General features: G+C 48.1%; 1 protein-coding gene across 2 annotated transcripts in view; it reads right to left on the bottom strand.

Moving 5' to 3' along the window:
• GALNT10 (polypeptide N-acetylgalactosaminyltransferase 10) overlaps positions 1–27,397 on the bottom strand; it is a 382,115-nt gene that overhangs the window by 14,030 nt on the left and 340,688 nt on the right. For both annotated transcript variants that reach the window (XM_063928357.1, XM_063928356.1), the window contains exons 8-9: positions 14,533–14,640; positions 2,646–2,867 (exon numbers count right to left, since the gene is read on the bottom strand). In XM_063928357.1, the coding sequence (XP_063784427.1) occupies positions 2,646–2,867; positions 14,533–14,640 (330 nt within the window). The remainder of the gene's footprint in view (positions 1–2,645; positions 2,868–14,532; positions 14,641–27,397) is intronic.

Genomic DNA, 27,397 nt, shown 5'->3' with positions numbered 1-27,397 from the left:
ATATCCCTCTGTGCATCACGCATATAAAGAAATGCATCCTTTATTTGTTCTAACGACAGTAAAATATTGTCCCTGTCCAGGGTATCAATATTTTCAATCAGGGACTCTGACCAAACTACCCCCGCACTGCCCATCCAGGCAGTCGCTACAGCTGGTCGTAGTATAACACCTGCATGTGTGTATATACTTTTTTGGATATTTTCCATCCTCCTATCTGATGGATCTTTAAGTGCGGCCGTCTCAGGAGAGGGTAACGCCACTTGTTTAGATAAGCGTGTTAGCGCCTTGTCCACCCTAGGAGGTGTTTCCCAGCGCTCCCTAACCTCTGGCGGGAAAGGGTATAATGCCAATAATTTCTTTGAAATTATCAGCTTTTTATCAGGGGCAACCCACGCTTCATTACACACGTCATTTAGTTCTTCTGATTCAGGAAAAACTATAGGTAGTTTTTTCATACCCCACATAATACCCTGTTTAGTGGTACCTGTAGTATCAGCTAAATGTAACGCCTCCTTCATTGCCAAAATCATATAACGTGTGGCCCTACTGGAAAATACGGTTGATTCGTCACCGTCACCACTGGAGTCATCGCCTGTGTCTGGGTCTGTGTCGACCGACTGAGGCAAAGGGCGTTTCACAGCCCCTGACGGTGTTTGAGTCGCCTGGACAGGCACTAATTGATTGTCCGGCCGTCTCATGTCGTCAAACGACTGCTTTAGCGTGTTGACACTATCCCGTAGTTCCATAAATAAAGGCATCCATTCTGGTGTCGACTCCCTAGGGGGTGACATCCTCATATTTGGCAATTGCTCCGCCTCCACACCAATATCGTCCTCATACATGTCGACACACACGTACCGACACACAGCAGACACACAGGGAATGCTCCTAATGAAGACAGGACCCACTAGCCCTTTGGGGAGACAGAGGGAGAGTTTGCCAGCACACACCAAAAGCGCTATATATATATCAGGGATAGCCTTATAATAAGTGCTCCCTTATAGCTGCTTTGTTATATCAAAATATCGCCATAAATGTGCCCCCCCCCTCTCTGTTTTACCCTGTTTCTGTAGTGCAGTGCAGGGGAGAGACTTGGGAGCCGTCCTGACCAGCGGAGCTGTGAGAGGAAATGGCGCCGTGTGCTGAGGAGATAGGCCCCGCCCCTTTTCCGGCGGGCTCGTCTCCCGCTATTTAGAAAAATTAGGCAGGGGTTAAATATCTCCATATAGCCTCTAGGGCTATATGTGAGGTATTTTTAGCCTTTATAGGTACTCATTTGCCTCCCAGGGCGCCCCCCTCCCAGCGCCCTGCACCCTCAGTGACTGCCGTGTGAAGTGTGCTGAGAGGAAAATGGCGCACAGCTGCAGTGCTGTGCGCTACCTTTAGAAGACTGCAGGAGTCTTCAGCCGCCGATTCTGGACCTCTTCTGACTTCAGCATCTGCAAGGGGGCCGGCGGCGCGGCTCCGGTGACCATCCAGGCTGTACCTGTGATCGTCCCTCTGGAGCTTGATGTCCAGTAGCCAAGAAGCCAATCCATCCTGCACGCAGGTGAGTTGACTCCTTCTCCCCTCAGTCCCTCGCTGCAGTGATCCTGTTGCCAGCAGGAATCACTGTAAAATAAAAAAACCTAGCTAAACTTTTTCTAAGCAGCTCTTTAGGAGAGCCACCTAGATTGCACCCTTCTCGGCCGGGCACAAAAATCTAACTGGAGTCTGGAGGAGGGTCATAGGGGGAGGAGCCAGTGCACACCACCTGATCGGAAAAAGCTTTACTTTTTGTGCCCTGTCTCCTGCGGAGCCGCTATTCCCCATGGTCCTTTCAGGAACCCCAGCATCCACTAGGACGATAGAGAAAATGGGATTATGAACAAAGTTATTGCTATAACCTATTGGGTGTATTTGAAGCAAGTAATAAATAAAATAACTGCTGATTTAGTCAATTATCCTAGGATAGGCAGTCTTTTGGAAAGGTGTTAGAAGCCAATTCCTACTGTGTAGGTGTGAAAAGTCTCAGTGTGAGAGGTATTTGAAGTAGATTTTTTTGTGGGGGTAGTGATAACGTGTCCTGGAAATGGATCCTGATTTTAAACAGTGAGCCTGCAGCAATTCAGAGCCTGAATATACTGATATTAGTAGATAAATGCAATAAGTCAGTTATTTGTTCCTCAGAGAACAGAGGTGGATGATGTCTAAGTGAGGGGCTGGATGTAGCCAAAGATAGGTTGTAATCCACAGTACTTTATCTGGGTAATGTCCAATGCAGAGTACAGCAGCTGCTAATCTGAAGGATTTCTCAGTGGAGATATGCAGAGGATTCAGTCCAGGATTCAATCCAGTGTGTATCTCAGCGCAGGAATGCAATCCGTTGGTTTTGATGAAATGTCCGCGTAGAGTAGTACAAGTTCAAGGTAAGTCCTTGGATATTTATGATGATTCATAGGTCAGTTGTGGTGAATTTAAGCTGTTTTATGGAGATGATCAGGAGCATACAAAAGGTGAGGCAGCCATCTTGGGCGCCAGTGTTTGACACTCATATTACTAGTACTATTTATCAAGTGCAATCTTGTAATACATCCTCAATGCGCACTGCAGTTACATTTACGTAAAGTTAATAAAACAAAAAATAATCTGGGTTTATGTCTTACCTCTCCCCAAGCAGCTGCAGGAGGTTCCACCGGAGGGTAGTGTTTGGGCAAATCCCAAGCTACCTTGGTCATGAACCACTTGAAGTTCTGACAGTTCAACTTGGCACGAAGCTCCTTCTGAGATGCCACATCACCAGGTGAGAGATGCCGGTAATCAGGCCGCCGCTGGTAGATATACTCTGCATATTCATCCATCCAAACTTCAGCAACGCGCTTCAAGTTCTATAAGAGGGTCAATGCAAAGTATCAAAGCTTGGAAACTTTAACGGCATAATCTAACATGGGTGAAGTTGTAATCAATCCTCCTGTAGGTTTAGCCATGAACATCAGCAATCATTTTGCAAAACTATTTTTAAGAGATTTGTGCAATTTATTTGAGTTCCCATTGTGTCCACTAGATGGGGCTAGAGTACAACCAGCAAACACCAGCGAGGCAGATGTAGAGCTGGACACATGTGCAAGTTTATTTTGCATAACATATGCGCATGTACACAAAAAAACGTATGCCCTCATTCTATATGTAAATTTGCTGATCTGTACATTAATTCAACCTTATGGTGACCATACACCGAGGGAAAAGTCACATAAGATTTCCCTTGAACCGCCCGGCAGCTTCCCTGGCGGCAGGATCGCATACAATACATCGCAGGCGGTCCTTTTGCATACGAAGTATCGTATGCGATCCCAGCCATCCCTGCGGGATCTGACAAATCAATAGTGCATTACTTCCGATCTGGGGGCTCCGATCCAATGCTCACGGGGCCGTGCATTGGATCGGAGGTAAAGCACATGCAATTTTCCCGCTTTCATCCGATTTATCACCCCAAAACGTCGGAATCAGATGAAATTGGGCAAAATCGCACTAGTGTATGGGCACCTTTAGTGCTTGACCTTAACTCCATTTAAGTGTAAACTTTATGGTGCCTATACACTTGGTACAATCCTTCGATTTCAACCGCATCTGTGTGATAAATTACAGGATTGTATGCACATCTTATGTACCATGCAACGCGATGCGCGGGCACGCCGGTCGAATCTCGCGTCTCAAGATCTTATGTGCTGCACTTAATATTTATCGGATCGCACGTGCGATCGCATGCTGTTTTTACATTCGATTTATCACACTGCGATTTGCGATCGGTGAGTTATTTAGCTCACTTCCTGGACATTCCCCTCCACCCATTTCTGGTCACCCAATTTCCGGTCGAAGGGGTATGCGATAAATCACAAGATTGTATGCGCATCGAATGCACAAAAAAAGCGCTTCTCGATGCGATTTATTGCAATGTGAGCTTCAAGGGAAATCGAAGCCCGATATCGTACCGCGCTTAATCACACAAGTGTATGGGCACCATTACACTGACCCACAGCAGCCAATAAGCAAAATATTGTATTACCCCCCAAAAATATCTGGCGTGCCTTGAGTAAAAGTATGCTGGTCTAACTGCAAGCCCTACTTTTAATGGTCTCACTGTGTAGCCAGTGTTTCCCAACCTCAGTCCTCAAGGCACACTAAGTCTAGGTTTTAAGGATATCCATGCTTGAGCAGATGGCTAAATCACAATAGTGAGGTACTAATTAAGTCACCTGTGCTCGAGTATGGATATCCTTAAAACATGGACTGCTAGTGTGCCTTGACGACTGAGGTTGGAAAACACTGGTGTAGACTTACACTGTGTCATCTTAACATGGCTTCTGCTGCTTTACTAGGTTAGTGGGTTCCCTATTAAAATAACACAACCAGGGCTGTTTTTTCACCCCATAAACACACAAATATTGATTGGCGCAACTTATCGTAGAGGACCGCCTCTCTAAAAAACGGCTCACAAGCAACAGAGGTGATGTCAGCATGGAACTCCCATTAGGGCTGGGGGGTGGGGGGGCTTATGGGGGAATGCAAAACTGCAGCATTGTGTTATGGAACAGAATAAACTGCTTTCATGTTTATTCTTTGACAGTCACAGCACTCTGCCTGGTCACTGCTGGTTCCATCGAGACAGAATGGAGGTTATTCATTCATGGCTTCAGATCCTATCTGTAGAAGCAGTAACATAGGAGAAAAAGATGGCTTCAGAGAATATCTGAGAAATTATTTAATAAGAGGAGTGCAGCTAAGGCTAATAAGATAATTAGGGATTGTAGCCACCCTTGTCATTCAATATTTTCTCTCTTGCCCTCTGGGAAGCGTTATAGGTGTCTTGGTTGCCATACTAATAGGATGAGGAACAGTTTTTTCCCCCATCTATAATTGTTGGTTTGAATTCTAATTTGTCCATTAAAGAATAAGTGTACTGTACTGCAATTTCACGTCTTCATTTTCTTAAATGTTTCTAGTGACAATAAATTATTTTTTTGATTTGAATAGTTTAAAATGGGCCCAGGTTCCATATACACGCTCTTGTCTTTCTATAATGTGCTTGATGTTCCCTCTCATCTTCCAGGTGTATCCAGTGGTGCTCAGACGGGCATGCTGGTTTAATGGTGATGATATGAAGGGCTGCCAACCATTAAAAAGGTTTTTTTACAGACAATTTTATTACAGGTTGAGTCTCCCTTATCCAAAATGCTTGGGACCAGAGGTACTTTGGATATGGGATTTTTCCGTATTTTGGAATAATTGCATACCATAATGAGATATCATGGTGATGGGACCTAAATCTAAGCACAGAATGCATTTATGTTACATATACACCTTATACACACAGCCTGAAGGTCATTTTAGCCAATATTTTTTATAACTTTGTGCATTAAACAAAGTGTGTCTACATTCACACAATTCATTTATGTTTCATATACACCTTATACACACAGCCTGAAGGTCATTTAATACAATATTTTTAATAACTTTGTGTATTAAACAAAGTTTGTGTACATTGAGACATCAAAAAACAAAGGTTTCACTATCTCACTCTCACTCAAAAAAGTCCGTATTTCGGAATATTCCGTATTTCGGAATATATGGATATGGGATACTCAACCTGTACCACTTACTTGCAAATAACTTTTTCTGACTGACATTATCACCATTTCCATGAATAAATAAAAAGGATTTTAATACCTACCGGTAAATCCTTTTCTCCTAGTCTGTAGAGGATGCTGGGGTCCACTTATTGACCATGGGGTACAGACGGTTTTGCAGGAGCCATGGGCACTCTCAAGACTTTTCAATGGGTGTGAACTGGCTCCTCCCTCTATGCCCCTCCTCCAGACCCCAGTTATAGGAACTGTGCCCAGGGAGACGGACATTTCGAGGAAAGGATTTACTTTAATACTAGTGGTGAGATACATACCAGCTCACACCTCAACCATGCCGCACACATGGCCATCAACACAACACACGCCAACAGGCATGAATCAATTGCAGCAAAAAGCTGAAACTAACATAACACAACTTGTGTATAACTAAACTGCAGGTAAAGTACGCACTGGGACGGGCGCCCAACATCCTCTACGGACTAGGAGGAAAGGATTCACCGGTAGGTATTAAAATCCTGTTTTCTCATACGTCCTAGAGGATGCTGGGGTCCACTTATTGACCATGGGGTTTATACCAAAGCTCCAGTACGGGCGGGAGAGTGCGGATCACCCTGCAGCACCGATTGACCAAACTTGAGGTCTTCATCGGCCAAGATATCAAACTTGTAGAATTTTGCCAACGTGTTTGACCCCGACCAAATAGCTGCTCGGCAAAGTTGTAATGCCGAGACCGCCCGTTCTGCCGCCCAGGATGAGCCCACCTTCCTAGTGGAATGGGCCTTCACCGACTTCGGCAACGGCAATCCAGCCGTAGTATGAGCTTGCTGAATCGTACTTCTGATTCAACGTGCAATAGTCTGCTTGGAAGCAGGACTCCCAATCTTGTTGGGAGCATACAGGACAAACAAAGACTCTGTTTTCCGAATTCGAGCTGTTCTAGCGACATAAATCTTCAAAGCTCTAACCACATCTAGAGACTTTGACTCAAGGAAAGTGTCACTAGCCACTGGCACCACAATAGGTTAGTCTATGTGGAAAGAAGAAACCACCTTTGGAAGAAAATGTTGGTGAGTTCACAACTCTGCCCTATCTTCATGGAAAATCAGGTAAGGGCTCTTGTGAGACAAGGCCCCCAATTCAGACACCTGCCGTGCGGATGCCAATGCCAAAAGCATCACCACTTTCCAAGTGAGAAACTTCAACTCCATCTATCGTAGAGGCTCAAACCAATCCGATTGAAGGAACTGCAACACCACATTAAGGTCCCATGGTGCCACTGGAGGCACAAAAGTAGGCTGGATGTGCAGAACACCTTTCACGAAGGTCTGAACCTCTGGAAGAGAGGCCAATTGTTTTTGGAAGAACACTGACCAGGCTGAAATTTGGACCTTGATTGACCCCAATTGGAGGCCCGCCTCCACACCAGCCTGCAGAAAATGGAGAAAACGTCCTAAGTGAAACTCTTCCGTAGGAGCCTTCTTGGATTCACACCAAGACACATATTTTCTCCAAATACGGTGGTAATGTTTAGACGTTACTCCTTTCATGGCCTGAATAAGTGTGGAAATGACTTCTTTTGGAATACCCTTTCAGGCTAGGATCCGGTGCTCAACAGCCATGCCGTCAAACGTAGCCGTGGTAAGTCCTGATACACGCACGGCCCCTGCTGCAGCAGGTCCTCGCGAAGAGGAAGAGGCAGAGGATCTTCTATGAGCAACTCTTGAAGATCTGGGTACCAAGCCCTCCTTGGCCAGTCTGGGGCAATGAAGATTGCTCGAACCCTTGTCCTTCTTACCATCCTGAGAACTTTTGGGATCAGCGGAAGTGGAGGGAAGACATGCACTGACTGGAATACCCACTGGGCCACTAGCACAGCCACTGCTATTGCTTGAGGGTCTCTCGACCTGGAACAATATTTCTGAAGCTTCTTGTTGAGACGAGATGCCATCATGTCTATTTGAGGAACTCCCCAAAGACTTGTCACCTCTGCGAAGACTTCTTGGTGGAGGCCCCACTCTCCTGGATGGAGATCGTGTCTGCTGAGGATGTCTGCTTCCCAGTTGTCCACTCCCGGAATGAAAATTGCTGACAGAGCTTTTGCATGTCTTTCTGCCCAGAGGAGGATCTTTGTCACCTCTGCCAATGCCACTCTGCTTTTCGTTCCGCCCTGCCTTTTTATGTACGCGACTGCTGTTACATTGTCTGACTGGATCTGCACGGAATGATCTTGAAGATTATGTACCGCTTGTTGAAGGCCGTTGTAAATGGCTCTCAATTCCAGCACATTTATGTGAAGGAAGGCTTCCTGACTTGACCATTTTCCTTGGAAGCTTTCCCCCTGAGTGACAGCTCCCAAGCCTCAGAGACTTGCAACCGTGGTTACCAGGACCCAGTCCTGAATCCCGAATCTGCGTCCCTCTAGTAAGTGCGGACTGTGTAGCCCCCACAGGAGTGAAATCCTGGCCTTTGATGACAGGACTATTTTTCGGTGCATGTGAAGGTGGGATCCCGACCACCTGTCCAACAGGTCCCACTGGAATACTCTGGCATGGAACCTGCCAAACTGTATGGCCTCGTAGGCCGCCACCATCTTCCCTAACAACCGAATGCACTGGTGGATCGACATACTGGATGGTTTCAATAATTGTTTTACCATTTTCTGGATTTCCAGAGCCTTTTCCACCTGAAGAAATACTCTCTGAACTTCTGTGTCCAGAAACATCCCGAGAAAAGACAATCTTGTTGTCGGTTCCAATTGTGAGTTTGGATAATTTATGATCCAACCGTGTTGTTGGAGTATCGACAGGGAGAGCGTGATGTTTTGCAACAACTGCTCCCTAGATCTCGCCTTTATCGGGAGATCGTCCAGATAAAGAATTATATTGACTCCTTTTTTACGAAGGAGGACCATCATCTCCGCCATCACCTTGGTGAATACCCTCGGCGCCGTGGAGAGACTGAAAGGTAACGTCTGAAACTGGTAATGGCAATCCTGAACCGCAAATCTCAGGCCTGGTGAGGAGGATAAATGGGAACATGCAGGTAAGCATCCTTGATGTCTACCGACACCATGTAATCCCCCTCCTCCAGACTGGAAATCACTGCCCGGAGTGATTCCATCTTGAACTTGAACCGTTTCAAGTAGAGATTCAAATTTTTTAGGTTCAGGATCGGTCTGACAGAGCCCTCCGGCTTCGGAACTACAAAGAGGCTTGAATAAAACCCCACCCCTTGTTGCGGCAAAGGCACCAGGACTACGACCTGGTCCTGACATAATTTTTGGATTGCCGTTGTTACTGCTTCTCTTTCTGGAAGAGAAGCTGGCAAGGTTGATTTGAAAAATCGGCATGGGGGAACGTCTTGAAACTCCAGCTTGTATCCCTGGGATACTATTTGCAATACCCAGGGATCCAGGCCAGACAGAATCCAACCTTGGCTGAACAGTTTGAGACGTGCCCCCACCCGAGCAGCCTCCCGCAAAGGGAGTTCCAGCGTCATGCTGAAGATTTGGCAGAAGTAGGGGGTAGACTTCTGCTCCTGAGAACCTGGAGCCGCTGTGGGATTCTTTCCCCTTCCTGCAAAGGAGGGGGAACCTCTCGCTCTTTTGTATTTATTGGGCCGAAAGGACTGCATGTGTGTGTGATAGGTCTTTTTTGCCGGTGCAGAGGGCAAAAACGTCGACTTACCTGCGGTAGCCGCCGAGACTAACGCATCCAGACCATCGCCAAATAAGGTCTCACCTTTATATGGGAGAGCCTCCATGTTTCTTTTGGAATCCGCATCCGCGTTCCATTGGCGAATCCACAATGCCCGGCATAGCTAAAACCGCCATGGTAGCGGCTTGTGAACTCAAGAGTCCAATATCTTTCATCGCTTCTAGCATGTAGGCGGCAGTGTCTTTGATATACCCTAAGAATGCCAAATTGATTTCTCACAAATATTTAAAATGCCCGCTCTAATATATATTGTAAATGCCTGCACCTCTTATTACCATATACGATAAAAGTGCGCTGTACATCGCAAAACACTGTATCCCATAAGAGAAAACAATACACCCACACATTATCTGAGTTCCAAAGCTCATTGAAGTATATATTAGCTATTAAAAGGATATGGATTCAATATATATTACAAAGTACAGTATACCTATAGTTACATGGTTACACTCACACAGTAAGCAGTTAAAACATACAATTACATACAGTTTCAGTTACATGCCAGCGATACAATTACCATATCTTTCTCATATAAATTTGTCCCTCCATATGACTCTCTCTCTCTCTCTCTGTAAAATCATGCAAGACCTCCATCATCGTCTCAGACCTTACAGCCACTCTCAGACCAAAACAAAAACTACTTTTCTGTGTGACCAGCAAAATGTGTTAACTAGTTTCTGGGGGAGGGGTTCATGATGAGTCACTATTCTCTTTGTATATGCTGATCAGGTTCAGCCTTGAAGACATCCAAAGGGCTGGCCTGAGTTCCCTGTCTACTGTAACATTCATTGTTCTAACAAAAGTGATTTTAGCTTTTATACATGTAATCATAACTATTCGCTGCAATGTCCTACAACTTCATAACAAGTATCAAATTAATCTACACATTAGCTGGTTGTTTTAATAGTAAATATGACAGGTCTATCTTGCTTCATAATACATATTCATGACATTAATTCATTAGATAATTTTAAATCATCACGATGTCTGGCGCTTGATATTATTATAATTATGTACTTTATGAAATAAGTGTCGAATCCATCTCTGTAGCATGTCCGTGTAAATGCGTGTGTTACCATATATGGCTGTGCTCGCTGCGCGTATTTGCAAGTATAGCGACTTAAATGTGTGTAGTTTGTATGTTCTCTTTATGTAATATTTTTGACTTCGACAACCCTAACTTAAGGAGTATCTCATCTTTATCAACCGTGTCAATTTCTGATGACACGCTGTCTGACCATTTTTCAATAGCGCGACTGACCCACGCGCAGGCAAAGGTGGGTCTGAGCAGTGTAGCATTGGCAACATAAATGTATTTCAATGTAGTTTCCATCTTACGGTCAGCCGGCTCTTTTAGTGAAGCCATGCCAGGTGCAGGGAGAATAACTTTCTTTGTCAACCTGGATAGTGCACTGTCTAACACAGGGGGTGATTCCCATTTTTTCCTGTCCTCTGCAAAGAGAGCATTTAGCTCGTGGGAAGGAGGGAACGTGACTTTGGATTTCTTTTCCTTACATAAATTAGCCTTCTCCTGAGGTACAGACGAGGCTTCCGTAACTTCCAACACGTCCCTTATAGCCACAATCATATATTGTTTGCCAATTTATGATCTATTTCTCTAGAGTCACTATCGTCGACACAAGAATCAGAGTCTGTGTCGGTATCAGTATTCACAAATGGTCTCTTATGTGACCCAGAGGGGCCGCCTGCAGAAGGAAGAACGGAGTCCTGAAAAATCACATCTTCCACAGATTTTCTCCAGCATTCAGCCTGAGATTCAGACTTATCTAACCTCCTGTTAATAAGATGCATACTGTAAAGTATTTCTTTCACCCATGCAGGCTCTTGGTGTGCCGGCAGCGCCACCACATTACAACTCTGTGTCCCTAAAATACCTTCCTCCGTGGAGGAACTCCCTGCCTCAGACATACCTTACACGTGTACAGCACACACTCACAGACACACTGGGATTTACACGGGGACAGACCCACAGCAAAATCTGTCAGAGGACACAGTATAGGAGCAGCCAGTTCACAACCCCAGCGCCAGTATGTAATGTCTGTGAACACAGAATGCCCACAGACAACAGCGCTTTTACACAGTAATTCACACTAGTAATGCACCACAAAATGCTTTGTGCCCCCCTTATTTGCACCCTGTACTTGTTGCCAGAAGTGGAGGAAAGGACCAGCGTTGTCTCTGCAGCTGAGGAGAGAGAGGAAATGGCGCTGAGCAGTGTGCTGGCTGCCTGAGGAAAACGCTCCACCCCCGCAAATGGCGCTTTTTTTCACTTAGCAAGGTCTGTTAATATTTATACTGGCGGGGGTAGGGCTGTGCCAGCGGAATCTTATGACCCGTTTGTGCCAGTTTAAGGTAATATATTGCTGCCCAGGGCACCCCCCCCCCCCCCCGCGCCCTGCAGTGCTCTGTGTGTGTGGGCAGCAATGGCGTGCTGCGCTCCCGCCAGCCGCGCCGTACCTCAGCCGTCACTTTAGTTGCTAGAAGATCTATCTTCTCATACTCACCTGTCTTCAGACTTCTGGCTCTGCGACGGGGGTGTCGGCGTGCTGTGGGAGTGAGCATCTAGACACGGCTAGCGTTCAGTTCCCTTCAGGAGCTAATGGTGTCCTGTCAGCCAGAAGCAGAGCCATGAAACTCTTCAGGAAGTTGGTTCTGCTTCTGCCCCCTCAGTCCCACGAAGCAGGGAGTCTGTTGCCAGCAGTTCTCCCTGAAAATAAAAAACCTACATAAGTCTTTTCAGAGAAACTCAGAAGAGCTCCTCAGAGTGCATCCAGTCTGCCTGGGCACATTTCTAGAACTGAGGTCTGGAGGAGGGGCATAGAGGGAGGAGCCAGTTCACACACCCATTGAAAAGTCTTGAGTGCCCATGGCTCCTGCGGAACAGTATATACCCCATGGTCAATAAGTGGACCCCAGCATCCTCTAGGACGTATGAGAAAATATATACACTGCTCAAAAAAATAAAGGGAACACTAAAATAACACATCCTAGATCTGAATGAATGAAATATTCTTATTAAATACTTTGTTCTTTACATAGTTGAATGTGCTGACAACAAAATCACACAAAAATTATCAATGGAAATCAAATTTATTAACCCATGGAGGTCTGGATTTGGAGGCACACTCAAAATTAAAGTTGAAAAACACACTACAGGCTGATCCAACTTTGATGTAATGTCCTTAAAACAAGTCAAAATGAGGCTCAGTAGTGTGTGTGGCCTCCACGTGCCTGTATGACCTCCCTACAACGCCTGGGCATGCTCCTGATGAGGTGGCAGATGGTCTCCCGAAGGATCTCCTCCCAGACCTGGACTAAAGCATCCGCCAACTCCTGGACAGTCTGTGGTGCAACGTGGCGTTGGTGGATGGAGCGAGACATGATGTCCCAGATGTGCTCAATTGGATTCAGGTCTGGGGAACGGGCGGGCCAGTCCATATCATCAATGCCTTCATCTTGCAGGAACTGCTGACACACTCCAGCCACATGAGGTCTAGCATTGTCTTGCATTAGGAGGAACCCAGGGCCAACCGCACCAGCATATGGTCTCACAAGGGGTCTGAGGATCTCATCTCGGTACCTAATGGCAGTCAGGCTACCTCTGGTGAGCACATGGAGGGCTGTGCAGCCCCCCAAAGAAATGCCACCCCACACCATTACTGACCCACTGGCAAACCGGTCATGCTGGAGGATGTTGCAGGCAGCAGAACGTTCTCCTTGGCGTCTCCAGACTCTGTCATGTCTGTCACGTGCTCAGTGAGAACCTGCTTTCATCTGTGAAGAGCACAGGGTGCCAGTGGCAAATTTGCCAATCTTGGTGTTCTCTGTCAAATGTCCTGCACGGTGTTGGGCTGTAAGCACAACCCCCACCTGTAGACGTCGGGTCCTCATACCACCCTCATGGAGTCTGTTTCTGATCGTTTGAGTAGACACATGCACATTTGTGGCTTGCTGGAGGACATTTTGCAGGGCCCTGGCAGTGCTCCTCCTGTTCCTCCTTGCACAAAAGCGGAGGTAGCGGTCCTGCTGCTGGGTTGTTGCCCTCCACGTCTCCAGATGTACTGGCCTGTCTCCTGGTAGCGCCTCCATGCTCTGGACACTACGCTGACAGACACAGCAAACCTTCTTGCCACAGCTCGCATTGATGGGCCATCCTGGATGAGCTGCACTACCTGAGCCACTTGTGTGGGTTGTAGGGAGGTCATACAGGCACGTGGAGGCCACACACACTACTGAGCCTCATTTTGACTTGTTTTAAGGACATTACATCAAAGTTGGATCAGCCTGTAGTGTGTTTTTCCACTTTAATTTTGAGGGGGACTCCAAATCCAGACCTCCATGGGTTAATAAATTTGATTTCCATTGATCATTTTTGTGTGATTTTGTTGTCAGCACATTCAACTATGTAAAGAACAAAGTATTTAATAAGAATATTTCATTCATTCAGATCTAGGATGTGTTATTTTAGTGTTCCCTTTATTTTTTTGAGCAGTGTATATTTCTGTGGGGTCTGATTATTCTCCACATACTGCTGGTATGTGGACCTAGCGGTGTTTGTATCCTGTTGTGCATTGTGTTGCATCAGAGACACTGCAGGATCTCATAGGTCCTACCACTTCTGCAGCTACGCTAAGTGGTGGAAAGGCGGAGGAGGAGCGGGAAAGGAGACCATCTAAAATTCGGTGATGTACAAGCACCCTTTAGAAACTCCATCTAAATCCTGTTCTGAACGTTCGAGTGCTCTTGAAACTGCCATGTAAAATACTGCAAGAAGCAAACAGAAATAACAATGTACGCCATGTTCCTGTAATGCATTGTCATCTTTGTCTCCCAGTATATGTATTAGATTGTAAGGCGCAGTCTCTCCCACCCTTTATAATTCCCACTTATATTTAGTTTTTTTTTCTGAGCAAAATCACAGCAACAACAACAAATTCTAAGTTAAGCAATATCAGTAGTTACAGATGTGTCCTGGTACATCGAGCCTCAATACGCCATGCAGCATGAGATGAGCGTTGCGACTAAGATGCACATTCAGCAAAAATGAAGCAAAAGAGATGCTCTGTGCTAGAAGATCCTCACCGGACCTGGTACACCAAGAGGGGCTGTTTGGCGTGACTGCAGCAAAGATGCATGAGGACATATCTGTATCTACAGGAGGAAGAGACACTTACCCGCGCTAAGCTCACACCAGCGGGGACCTTGTACGGCACATATTTCCGGTATATATGTCCTACCCGGGAGCATGGAGTATCTTCCATTCTCCCTCCACACATCCATACCTGCAGCAAGAGACATTTGTAGTAATGTAAAAGGCATTGGGTGATAAATGACTGTGATCATTGGAGATCTGTAAAGTCCCACAGAGCTCCACAGCACCAGACAGTGGAGAAAACAAAACATATATGGAACGGAGACAAAATAACTGCCAACATGGGAACCAAGAATAGGGAGGGGCTCTGATCATGAAAGAGCATGTATGCTAATTGCAATAGGACACGGCTGCAGCAACAGGAGTGTGGCTCAGAGTGGAGACTGGGACAGTTGTGTGGGAGCATTAGTGCAAGCAACACAGGTGGGAACAGGGGCCCCGAGAGAGGAAGGGGGGAGGGTACTACTTACCCAGACAGCAGGCTCTCTCCCCTGCTCAGCACACTCTTCTGTGTGCTGGACTGCAGAGGGTCCCGGGCAGCCTCCTCTCTCCCCCTGTAAATGTTACAGGTGAAGGGGGAATGTAGAGGGTGTGTGGTATGGAGGGTCGACAAGAGTTAGGTCGACAGTGTCTAGGTCAACCACAATTGGTCGACAGTAAGTAGGTCGACATGACATAAGGTCAGCAAGAGTTTTTGCACTTTATTTAGTGACATTTTCTTCGTACAGTGACCGCGAACCCCAATTAGTGCACCGTGTCCCCTCGCATGGCTCGCGGCTACCGCCGCGCTCGGCACAGGTTACCGTTCCCAATTGTAGTCCACGTGGATCGGAAAGTATGAAAAACTTCAAAAAAATAGGATTTTAATTACCTGACCGGTAAATCCTTTTCTCGTAGTCCATAGAGGATGCTGGGGTCCATATTAGTACCATGGGCATAGACGGGTCCACCAGGAGCCACTGGCACTTTAAGAGTTTAATAGTGTGGGCTGGCTCCTCCCTCTATGCCCCTCCTACCAGACTCAGTCTAGAAACTGTGCCCGAGGAGACGACATACTTCAAGAGAAGGAATTACACAGATCGTGGCGAGATTCATACCAGCTCACACAACAAACAAATCCGGAAAACATGCCGGAAACTTCAGCAACATCTGAAACAGCACTGAAACAGTAAATAACACAGAACTTACCTAGGAACCAGGCAGAACTGAACTATAAACCAATGCAGGAAAATGAAGCGCTGGGCAGGCGCACAGCATCTTCTACGGACTACGAGAAAAGGATTTACCGTTCAGGTAATTAAAATCCTATTTTCTCTTACGTCCTAGAGGATGCTGGGGTCCATATTAGTACCATGGGGATGTACCAAAGCTCCCAGTACGGGAGGGAGAGCGCGGAGGCTCCTGCAATACTGCCTGACCAAACTTGAGGTCATCAGAGGCCAGAGTATCGAACTTGTAAAACTTGGCAAACGTGTTCGACCCAGACCAAGTAGCAGCTCGGCACAGCTGTAAGGCGGAGACACCCCGGGCAGCCGCCCAGGAAGAACCCACTTTATGAGTAGAGTGGGCCTTAACCGATTTCGGAGACGGCAATCCTGCCGTAGAATACACATGATGGATAGTGAACATGATCCAGCGCGAAATCGACTGCTTAGAAGCAGGACACCCAATTTTCTTGGGATTGTAGAGGACAAATAGAGAGTCAGATTTCCTATGACGAGCAGTCCTCTTCACAACTTCCAAGGCCTTTGAAGCAATTGAGGAGTCAGTAGCCACTGGCACCAAAATAGGTTGGTTGATATGGAAAGCCGATACAACCTTAGGAAGGAACTGTGGACGAATCCCAAGTTCCGCCCTGTCTTCATGGAAGATCAGATAAGGACTTTTGCAAGATAAAGCCACCAATTCCGACACGCGTCGGTCCGAAGCCAAGGCCAACAGAGTGACCGCCTTCCACGTGAGAAACTTGATGTCAGCCTCCAGTAGAGGCTCAAACCATGCTGATTGTAGGAACTGCCACACCACATCTAGATCCCAGGGTGCCGTCGGCGCCACAAAGGGAGGCTGGATGTGCAGAACCCCTTTCAAAAAGGTCTGAACCTCAGGGAGGACAGCCAATTGTTTTTGAAAGAAGATGGACAAAGCAGAGATTTGGACCTTGATGGATCACAATCTCAGGCCCATATCCACTCCCGCTTGCAGGAAAAGGAGAAAACATCCAAGTTGAAACTCCACCGCAGGAAATTTCCTGGCTTCACACCAAGAAACATATTTCTTCCAAATACTGTGGTAATGTTTATATGTCACCCCCTTCCTAGCCTGAATCAGGGTAGGAATGACGTCACTCGGAATACCCTTCCGGGCTAAGATCTGGCATTCAACCGCCATGCCGCCAAACGTAGCCGTGATAGGCGAAAGGCCCCTGCAGCAGCAGATCCTCCCGAAGAGGTGAGGGCCTTCCGTCTTCCAGCAGAAGATCCAGCAGATCCGCATACCAAGCCCTCCTTGGCCAGTCCGGAGCAATGAGGATTGCCAGAACCTTTGTTCTTCTTACCAGTTGAAGGATCTTTGGAATCAGAGGAAGTGGAGGGAACACATACACTGACGTGAACACCCACGGTGTTACCAGTGCGTCCACCGCCACTGCCTGCGGGTCTCTCGACCTGGAACAGTACCTCCCCAGTTTCTTGTTGAGGCGGGAGGCCATCATGTCTATGTGAGGAACCCCCCACCAACCGGTTACCTCCTCGAACACCTCCGGATGGAGGCCCCACTCCTCTGGATGGAGATCGTGTCTGCTGAGGAAGTCTGCTTCCCAGTTGTCTACTCCCGGAATGAAGATTGCCGACATCGCTACAGCATGCCTTTCTGCCCAGAGGAGAATTCTTGACACCTCTAACATGGCAGCTCTGCTCTTCGTTCCGCCTTTTCGGTTTATGTAGGCCACTGTGGTCACGTTGTCCGACTGCACCTGAACAGCCCGATCCTGTAGAAGGTGTGCTGCTTGCAGAAGGGCGTTGTACACGGCCCTTAGCTCCAGGATGTTTATTGGGAGAAGAGATTCTTGATTCGACCACCTTCCTTGGAAGGTTTTCCCTAGAGCGACTGCTCCCCAACCTCTTAGACTTGCATCTGTGGTTAAAAGGATCCAGTCCTGAATTCCGAACCTTCGGCCTTCCAGAAGGTGAGGAAGTTGTAGCCACCAGAGAAGCGAAATCCTGGCTTTCGGAGATAGGCGTATCCTCTTGTGCATGTGTAGGTGAGAGCCCGACCACTGGTCCAAGAGATACAGCTGAAAAGGTCGAGCATGAAACCTGCCGTACTGCAGAGCCTCGTAGGCGGCAACCATATTCCCCAGAAGGCGGATAAACTGATGAACCGATACCCGGGTAGGCTTTAACACATCCCGGACCATTGTTTGAATCACCAATGCTTTCTCCACCGGGAGAAATACCCTCTGCACTTCCGTGTCGAGGATCATTCCCAGGAAAGACACCCGCCTTGTCGGCTCCAGGTGAGACTTTGGAAGGTTCAGGATCCAACCGTGCTTCCTGAGCAGCTGTGTTGTGAGCGCGATAGATCGCAACAACCTCTCCCAGGACGACGCCTTGATCAGGAGATCGTCCAGATATGGAATTATGTTCACCCCCTGCTTGCGGAGGAGAACCATAATCTCCGCCATCACCTTGGTGAAGATCCTTGGTGCTGTGGAGAGGCCAAACGGCAGCGCCTGGAACTGATAGTGATCGTCCAACAGTTCAAACCGGAGATATGCCTGATGCGGCGACCAAATGGGAATGTGTAGGTATGCATCCTTGATGTCCAGAGACACCAGGAACTCCCCCTCCGTCAGTCCTGAGGTGACAGCTCTCAGAGATTCCATCTTGAATTTGAACTCCCTAAGATAAGGGTTCAAAGACTTTAAGTTCAGAATAGGCCGTACCGAACCTTCCGGTTTTGGTACCACAAAAAGGTTTGAATAATAACCTTTGTTCCACTGTTGAGGTGGAACAGGAACAATGACCTCTGACCCCACCAATTTTCTGATGGCCTCCAGAAGAATTGTTCTGTCTGCCAGCAGAGCCGGCAAGCCTGACTTGAAGAAACGGTGAGGTGGGGGATCCTGAAACTCCAGTCTGTACCCTCTGGACACTATATCCAGGACCCAGGGGTCCAGACCAGACGACACCCAGACGTGGCTGAACTGCCAGAGTCTTGCCCCCACCTGACCCTCCTCCAGGCCTAGCTGTTTACCGTCATGCGGAGGACTTAGGGGTATCAGAAGCGGGCTTCTGGGTTTGGGAACCTGCGGGAGCAGGTTTCTTTCCTTTGGCACGACCACCTCTGAAGGTGTTCCAAGGCTTGTTCTTTCTAGGCCTCGCGGGTCGAAAGGAATGTGGCTGGTGTAAAAGGCTTCTTCGTAGCCGGTGCAGCTGAGGGGAAAAAAGGAGACTTACCCGCGGCAGCCGTGGCAATCCACGCATCCAGCGCCTCCCCAAAGAGAGCCTGACCTGTATATGGTAGGCCCTCCACAGTCTTCCTGGATTCCGCGTCCGCAGACCAGTGGCGCAGCCAGAGACCCCTGCGAGCCGAGACGGACATGGAGGAGCCATGGAACCCAGGTCCTTCATGGAATCTACCAGGAACCCTGCAGAATCCTGAATATTACGTAAAAATAAATCAACGTCGCCTTCATCCAGTGTAGTCTATTCCTCCTGCAGAGTGATAGACCACCTGGTAGTAGCTTTTGCAATCCAAGCATAGGCTATAGTAGGCCGCAATATAGCCCCTGAAGCCGTGTAAATGGATTTTAGCGTAGCATCCACCTAGCGATCTGCCGGGTCCTTCAACACGGTAGATCCCGGGACTGGCAACACCACCTGTTTGGACAGCCTGGAAACAGAGGCGCCGACTATCGGCGGGGACTCCCATTTCTTTCTATCTTTCTCTGGGAACGGAAAAGCAACCAAGACTCTCTTAGGAATCTGGAATTTCTTTTCCGGAGTTTACCATGCTTTTTCAAAGATAGCGGTATAATTCTTTGGATGCCGGGAAAGTGAGGGGGTGGGGGCTTTTTATTATCTGTAAAAAAGGCCACCTCCATCTGCTCAGGAGCTGTGTCAGGAATGTGTAAAACATCCCTTACAGCTTCAATCATCAACTGCACCCCCTTAGCAAGTGATGCTGTACCCCTCAACACATCTCCGTCACCGTCTGCCGTGTCAGAATCGGTGTCCGTGTCATCCTGCATAAGCATTACAAGCGCACGTTTCTGAGAATGTACCACAGGGGACCCCGAGGAAGCAGTATCAGACCATACAACCATAGAGGATTGCAGGACCTGAGTGGCATGTTCAGTCCTAGCCACCCTATCTGAAATTTGAGAAATAGTCCCCCTCAGAGAGACTAACCATTCTGGCTCTCTAGCTGGGATCTGCGCTACAACAGTGCAATCCTGATTACATGGAATGGAGTCTTCCTGGGAATACAAAACCTCTGCAGCATATGAAACAGTGTCCCTAGACATGTCACACAACCACCAAACACCCCACAAACACACAGGGTACTGGGCAGACAGAGTTTCCCCCCCAAGAATGGCAGAGAGAGACAGAGATTGGAGCCAACCCACACACAGTGCTATACAGGTATAGGGAGACCCCACACCAGCGCTGACCGAGTCCCTTAATAGGTGACACAGCCCTTCACAGACCCCCCCCCCCCCCCTTCCTTCTACACCGCCCTGGTACCGTACAGATCGCTGGAGGGACCTGGACATCCGCTGGCAGGGAGCTGCAGGCAGGAAAATGGCGCTGAACGCTGCTGGGTCCGCTCTGAGAAGCTCCGCCCCCGCAATGATGTCGGCTTCCCACTCTTCTTTAGATTATACTGGCCCGCAGGATTTTTCTTCTGGCTGAGATTCGCGGACCCCGACAGGCTGGACAGGTCAGTTAGGGTCTGGATCAGGCTCAGGGCGCCCCTCCAAGCGCCGCACCTCTATACCGCTGAGCCGTTCTGGAGCGCAGCCTTACCCGCAAGCCGCCTTCGTCACACTGACCCCCCGCATGTGAGGGGGGACAGTGACTTACTCGCCAACTTCCGCTCTGAAAGGGGGTGGCGGCTGGCTGCTGGGGCGAGTGGTCCCGTATGGCGGGTCGCGATGGTTCCCGCTGGAGCTCAATGTCCAGTCAGCGGAGGCAGTGACTCAGCCCCCGCAGGGTGGACACTGCCCCCCCCTCCGTCCCTCGATGCAGGCAGGCTGTCGCCAGCAGCCTCCTGTAAAGAAATAAACTCTAAAAAAACCCTCTTTTACCAAGGAAGCTCAGGAGAGCTCCCCTAGCTGTGACCGGCTCCTCCGGGCACATTTTCTAAACTGAGTCTGGTAGGAGGGGCATAGAGGGAGGAGCCAGCGCATTCTATTAAACTCTTAAAGTGCCAATGGCTCCTGGTAGACCCGTCTATACCCATGGTACTAATATGGACCCCAGCATCCTCTAGGACGTAAGAGAAATGAAAGAATAAAAAATTGTGTCGACCTAGAGTCCCTGTAGACCTAGAAACCATGTCGACCTAGATACTGTCGACCTAAGTCTTGTTGACCTACAGACCGGATACCATGTAGGGGAGTGTCTACCCTCTGGCCAGGGAAGGAGGGGGTGGCATGGCCTGTGGCATGGCAGTTGAGAGCTGATTGGCTGCTACTTTATCACCGTGAAATTGATAACTTTTCAAGGCTTAGTGCATCTCCCCCTCAATAAGCAGCATGGGGATGTAAGCTCCCAGGGAAGCTATTTAATTGCCTGCGCTGTAAACCCGCAACTAGCTGAGGTGCGAGCAGAAATCCGTGCTAACTAGGTCCTCGGGGCTAGTCAGGGTGTTACCGTGTGTGCTAACAGTATGTCATCCCACACTAAAGTCTGGAGATGAGGCTTAAGGCAAGATTTTTTTTTTTTAAACAAAGTCTGTGTTTCCGACTGATTGGCACGACACATTTAAAAACGGTCTGCGTGTGGGCATGAAAACGATGTGATGTGCGCACCCACGCATCATTCGCAGGCTCCTCCGATCTCTTCAACATGCAGAAAGATCTGAGGAGGTGGCGAATGATGCCAAGCCGCCCTGACAGCCCTCCCTCCCCCTTGCTGATGCCGGCACCCGCCTGGACCAGACGCTCACGATGTGTCGCTGAAGGACACATCACTGTGTGTGTGGGGGCCTGTACTGTGACTAAGCCCCAGGTATTAGTCGTGGTACATCCCCTCACTTCTAGCTGAATTCCCCCCATTGTAAGAGGTAACTAAATATGGTTTATTTTATATACCCAGTAAAACAGCATGCACTAACATGTAACATGTTGGACAGCCACACTGGGTGGCTAAATAATAATGATCAGTGGTTTCATTAAGTGTATAAGCATTTAAGCAAGTCTTTATCTGTAACCTTAGTAGAGTGAGCGGACGGACTGGATTGCACACCCTATTTTTAAGCATATTAAGAGGTGCTACCATGCTCAGGATTCTAGTGCTATGCTGGAGAAAGAAAAATGCTGATTCACACCCCTTAGATTACTGATCGAAAAACTAATTTTGATAAAAACAGGATTTTGATAACCTACCGGTAAATCCTTTTCTCCTAGTCCGTAGAGGATGCTGGGGACGACATCAAAACCATGGGGTATAGACGGGATCCGCAGGAGACATGGGCACTCTAAAGACTTTTCATTGGGTGTGAACTGGCTCATCCCTCTATGCCCCTCCTCCAGACCTCAGTTGTAGGAACTGTGCCCAGGGAGACTGACATTTCGAGGAAAGGAATTACTTAACTAGTGGTGAGATATCTACCAACTCACACCCTCAACCATGCCGCACACATGGCATTCAACATAACACACGCCAACAGGCATGAACCAATTGCAGCAACATGCTGAAACCAAGAAAACACAACTTGTGTAACTCTAATAACTAAACTGCAGGTAAAGTACCCACTGGGACGGGCGCCCAGCATCCTCTACGGACTAGGAGAAAAGGATTTACCGCCTCCGCACCAGCCTGCAAAAAATGGAGAAAACGTCCCAACTCAAACTCTTCCATAGGGGCCTTCTTGGATTCACACCAAGACACATATTTTCTCCAAATACGGTGGTAATGTTTCAACGTTACTTCCTTTCTGGCCTGAATAAGGGTGGGGATGACCTCCTCGGGAATACCATTCCTGGCTAGGATACGGCGCTCAACAGCCATGCCGTCAAACGTAGCCACGATAAGTCTTGGTACACGCACGGCCCCTGCTGCAGCAGGTCCTCTCGAGGAGGAAGAGGCCGAGGATCTTCTATGAGCAACTGCTGAAGATCTGGGTACCAAGCCCTCCTTGGCCAGTCTGGGGCAATGAAGATTGCTCGAACCCTTGTTTTTCTTATGATCCTGAGTACTTTTGGGATCACTGGAAGTGGAGGGAAGACATACACTGACGGAAAAACCACTGGGTCACCAGTGCATCCACTGCTACTGCTTGAGGGTCTCTCGACCTGGAACAGTATCTCTAAAGCTTCTTGTTGAGACGAGACGCCATCGTATCTATTTGAGGAACTCCCCAAAGACTTGTCACCTCTGCGAAGACTTCTTGGTGGAGGCCCCACTCTCCTGGAAGGAGATCGTGTCTGCTGAGGAAGTCTGCTTCCCAGTTGTCTACTCCCGGAATGAATATTGCCGACAGAGCTTGTAGATGTTTTTCTGCCCAGTGGAGGATTTTTGTCGCCTCTGCCATTGCCGCTCTGCTTTTCGTTCCGCCCTGCCTGTTTATGTATGCGATTGCTGTTACATTGTCCGCCTGGATCTGCACGGAACGGTCTTGATGAAGATGTACCGCTTGTTGAAGGCCGTTGTAAATGGCTCTTAGCTCCAGAACGTTTCTGTGAAGGCAGGCTTCCGTTGTGATCAACGTACCTGGAAGTTTTCTCCCTGAGAGACTGCTCCCCAGCCTCGGAGACTTGCATCCGTGGTTACTAGGACCCAGTACTGAATCCCGAACCTGCGTCCCTCTAGCAGGTGAGAGCTGTGCAACCAATACAGGAGCGAAATCCTGTTTTTTGACGACAGGATTATCTTTCTGTGCATGTGTAGGTGTGACCCCGACCACTTGTCCAACAGATCCCACTGGAATACTCTGGCATGGAACCTGCCAAACTGTATATCCTCGTAGGCCGCCACCATCTTCCCCAACAACCAAATGCACTGATGGATCAACACACTTGATGGTTTCAATATCTGTTTTACCATTTTCTGGATTTCCAGAGCCTTTCCAGCGGAAGAAATACTCTCTGAACTTCTGTGTCCAGAATCATCCCGAGGAAAGACAACCTTGTCGTCGGTTCCAACCATGACTTTGGGTAATTTATGATCCACCCGTGTTGTTGGAGTATTGACAGAGAGAGTGATATGTTTTGTAACAACTGCTCCCTGGATCTCGCCTTTATCAGGAGGTCGTCCAGATAAGGAATTATATTGACTCCTTTCTGACGAAGGAGAACCATCATCTCCGCCATCACCTTGGTGAATACCCTCGGCGCCGTGGAGAGACCGAACGGTAACGTCTGGAATTGGTAATGGCAATCCTGAACCGCGAATCTCAGATAAGCCTGGTGAGGAGGATAAATGGGTACATGCAGGTAAGCATCCTTTATGTCCACCGACACCAAGTAGTCCCCCTCCTCCAGACTGGCAATCACTGCCCGAAGTGATTCCATCTTGAACTTGAACCTTTTTAGGTAACAATTCAGATCCTTTAGATTTAGGATCGGTCTGACCGAGCCGTCCGGCTTCGGAACCACAAAGAGGCTTGAATAAAAACACCTCCCTTGTTGTGACAATGGTACCAGGACTATGACCTGGTCTTGACATCATTTTTGGATTGCCGCTGTTACTGCTTCTCTTTCTGATGGAGAAACTGGCAAGGTCGATTTGAAAAATCGGCATGGGGGAACGTCTTGAAACTCCAGCTTGTACCCCTGGGATACTATTTGCAACACCCAGGGATCCAGGCCAGACAGAATCCAATGCTGGCTGAAGAGTCTGAGACGTGCCCCCACCCGAGCGGCCTCCGGCGTCATGCTGGGGATTTGGCAGAAGTAGGGGTAGACTTCTGCTCTTGGGAACCTGGAGCCGCTGTGGGCTTCTTTCCCCTTCCCCTACCTGCAAAGAAGGGGGAACCTCTCATCTTTTTGCATTTATTGGGCCGAAAGGACTGCATTTGCGGGTGATGGGTCTTTTTTGCCGGTGCAGGCGGAGAGGGCAAAAATGTCGATTTACCTGCGGTAGCCGCCGAGACTAACGCATCCAGGCCATCGCCAAATAAGGCCTCACCTTTATATGGAAGAGCCTCCATGTTTCTTTTGGAATCTGCATCCGTGTTCCACTGGCGAATCCACAACGCCCGCCTAGCCGATACTGCCATGGTAGTGGCTTGTGAACTCAAGAGTCCAATATCCTTCATTGCTTCCAGCATGTAGGCGGCAGCGTCCTTGATATTCCCTAACTTAAGGAGTATCTCATCTTTATCAATCGTGTCAATTTCAGATGACACGTTTTCTGACCATTTTTCAATAGCGCGACTCACCCATGCGCAGGCAATAGTGGGCCTAATCAGTGTACCAATGGTAACAAATGGATTTCAATGTCGTTTCCATTTTGCGGTCTGCCGGCTCTTTAAGAGAAGCCGTGCCAGGAGCAGGGAGAATTACCTTCTTTGTCAACCTGGAAAGTGCACTGTCTAACACAGGGGGTGACTCCCACTTTTTCCTGTCCTCAGCCGGGAAAGGGTAAGCTCTGTGAATCCTTTTGGGAATACGAAATCTTTTATCAGGATTCACCCACATCCCTTCAAACAGAGCATTTAGTTTGTGTGAAGGCGGGAACGTGACTTTGGACTTCTTTTCCTTACATAAATACACCTTCTCCTGAGGTACAGGAGTGGTTTCTGTAACCTCCAACACGTCCCTAATAGCCACAATCATATATTGTATATTTTTTGCCAATTTATGATCTATCTCTCTGGATTCACTAGGGTCGACACAAGAGTGAGAATGCGTGTCGGTATCAGTGTTTACAACATTTGCAAATGGTCTCTTATGTGACCTAGAGGGGCTGCCCGCATAAGGAATAACAGCATCCTGAAAAATCACATCTTCCACAGATTTTCTCCAGCATGCAGCCTTAGATTCAGACTTATCTAATCTACGGTTAATCATATGCATACTGTCACTTATCTCTTTCACCCATGCAGGCTCTTGGTGTGCCGGTAGTGCCACCACATTACAACTGTGTGTCCCTAAAATGGCTTCCTCCGGGGAGGAACTCCCTGCCTCAGACATGCCTCACACGTGTACAGCACACCAACAGACACACTGGGACTTATTTTGGGGACAGACCCACAGTAAAATCTGTCAGAGGGACACAGGATAGGAGCAGCCAGTTTACAACCCCAGCGCCAGTATTCCCTGTGAACACAGAATGTCCACAGCCAAATAGCGCCTTTAAACAGTAATTCACACTATTAAATGCACCACAATCGCTTTGTGCCCCCCCTTAATAGCACCCTGTACTTGTCAGAATTGGAGGAGAGGACAGCGTGTTCTCTGCAGCCTGAGGAGAGAGAGAAAATGGCGCTGAGTAGTGTACTGGCTGCCTGAGGAAGAAGCTCCGCCCCCCGCAATGGCGCGTCCTTACACTCATATAAACACTGTAATATTTATACTGGCGGGGGTAGGGCTGTGCCAGCGGCATCTTATGCCCCCTTTTTGAGGTATTTTTCTTGCTGCCCAGGGCGCCCCCCGCGCCCTGCACTCTGTAGTGCCTGTGTGTGTGGGCAGCAATGCCAGCTGCACCGCACCTCAGCCGTCACTTACTTGATAGAAGATCATTCTTCTTATACTCACCTGTCTTCGGACTTCTGGCTCTGAGGGGGGTGATGGCGTGCTGTGGTAGTGACCATCTAGACACGGCTAGCGTTCAGTTCCCTTCAGGAGCTAATGGTGTCCTGTCAGCCAGAAGCAGAGCCATGAAACTATGCGGAAGTTGGTTCTGCTTCTGCCCCCTCAGTCCCACGAAGCAGAGAGTCTGATGCCAGCAGATCTCCCTGAAAATAAAAAACCTAACATAAGTCTTTTCAGAGAAACTCAGTAGAGCTCCTCAGAGTGGATCCAGTCGACCTGGGCACATTTCTAAAACTGAGGTCTGGAGGAGGGGCATAGAGGGATGAGCCAGTTCACACCCAATGAAAAGTCTTTAGAGTGCCCATGTCTCCTGCGGTTCCCGTCTATACTCCATGGTCTTGATGTCGTCCCCAGCATCCTCTAGGACGTATGAGAAAATAAGATTTTAAACCTACCGGTAAATCTTTTTCTCCTAGTCCGTAGAGGATGCTGGGGACTCCGTAAGGACCATGGGGTATAGACGGGCTCCGCAGGAGACATGGGCACCTAAAAGAACTTTCTAGTATGGTGTGCACTGGCTCCTCCCTCTATGCCCCTCCTCCAGACCTCAGTTAGAGAACTGTGCCCAGGGGAGACGGACAGTATGAGGAAAAGATTTTGTTAATCTAAGGGCAAGATTCATACCAGCCCACACCAATCATACCATATAACCTGGAATACACATAACCAGTTAACAGTATGAACAAACAGTACCGATCCAAGACCGAGTCTAACTGTAACATAACTCTTATGTAAGCAATAACTATATACAAGTCTTGCAGATTTTCCACACTGGGACGGGCGCCCAGCATCCTCTACGGAATAGGAGAAAAAGATTTACCGGTAGGTTTAAAATCTTATTTTCTCTTACGTCCTAGAGGATGCTGGGGACTCCGTAAGGACCATGGGGTTTATACCAAAGCTC

The sequence above is a fragment of the Pseudophryne corroboree genome, chromosome 6, assembly GCF_028390025.1.
Source record: "Pseudophryne corroboree isolate aPseCor3 chromosome 6, aPseCor3.hap2, whole genome shotgun sequence".
Taxonomy (NCBI): Eukaryota; Metazoa; Chordata; class Amphibia; order Anura; family Myobatrachidae; genus Pseudophryne; species Pseudophryne corroboree.
This window is presented reverse-complemented; position numbering and strand designations above follow the sequence as displayed.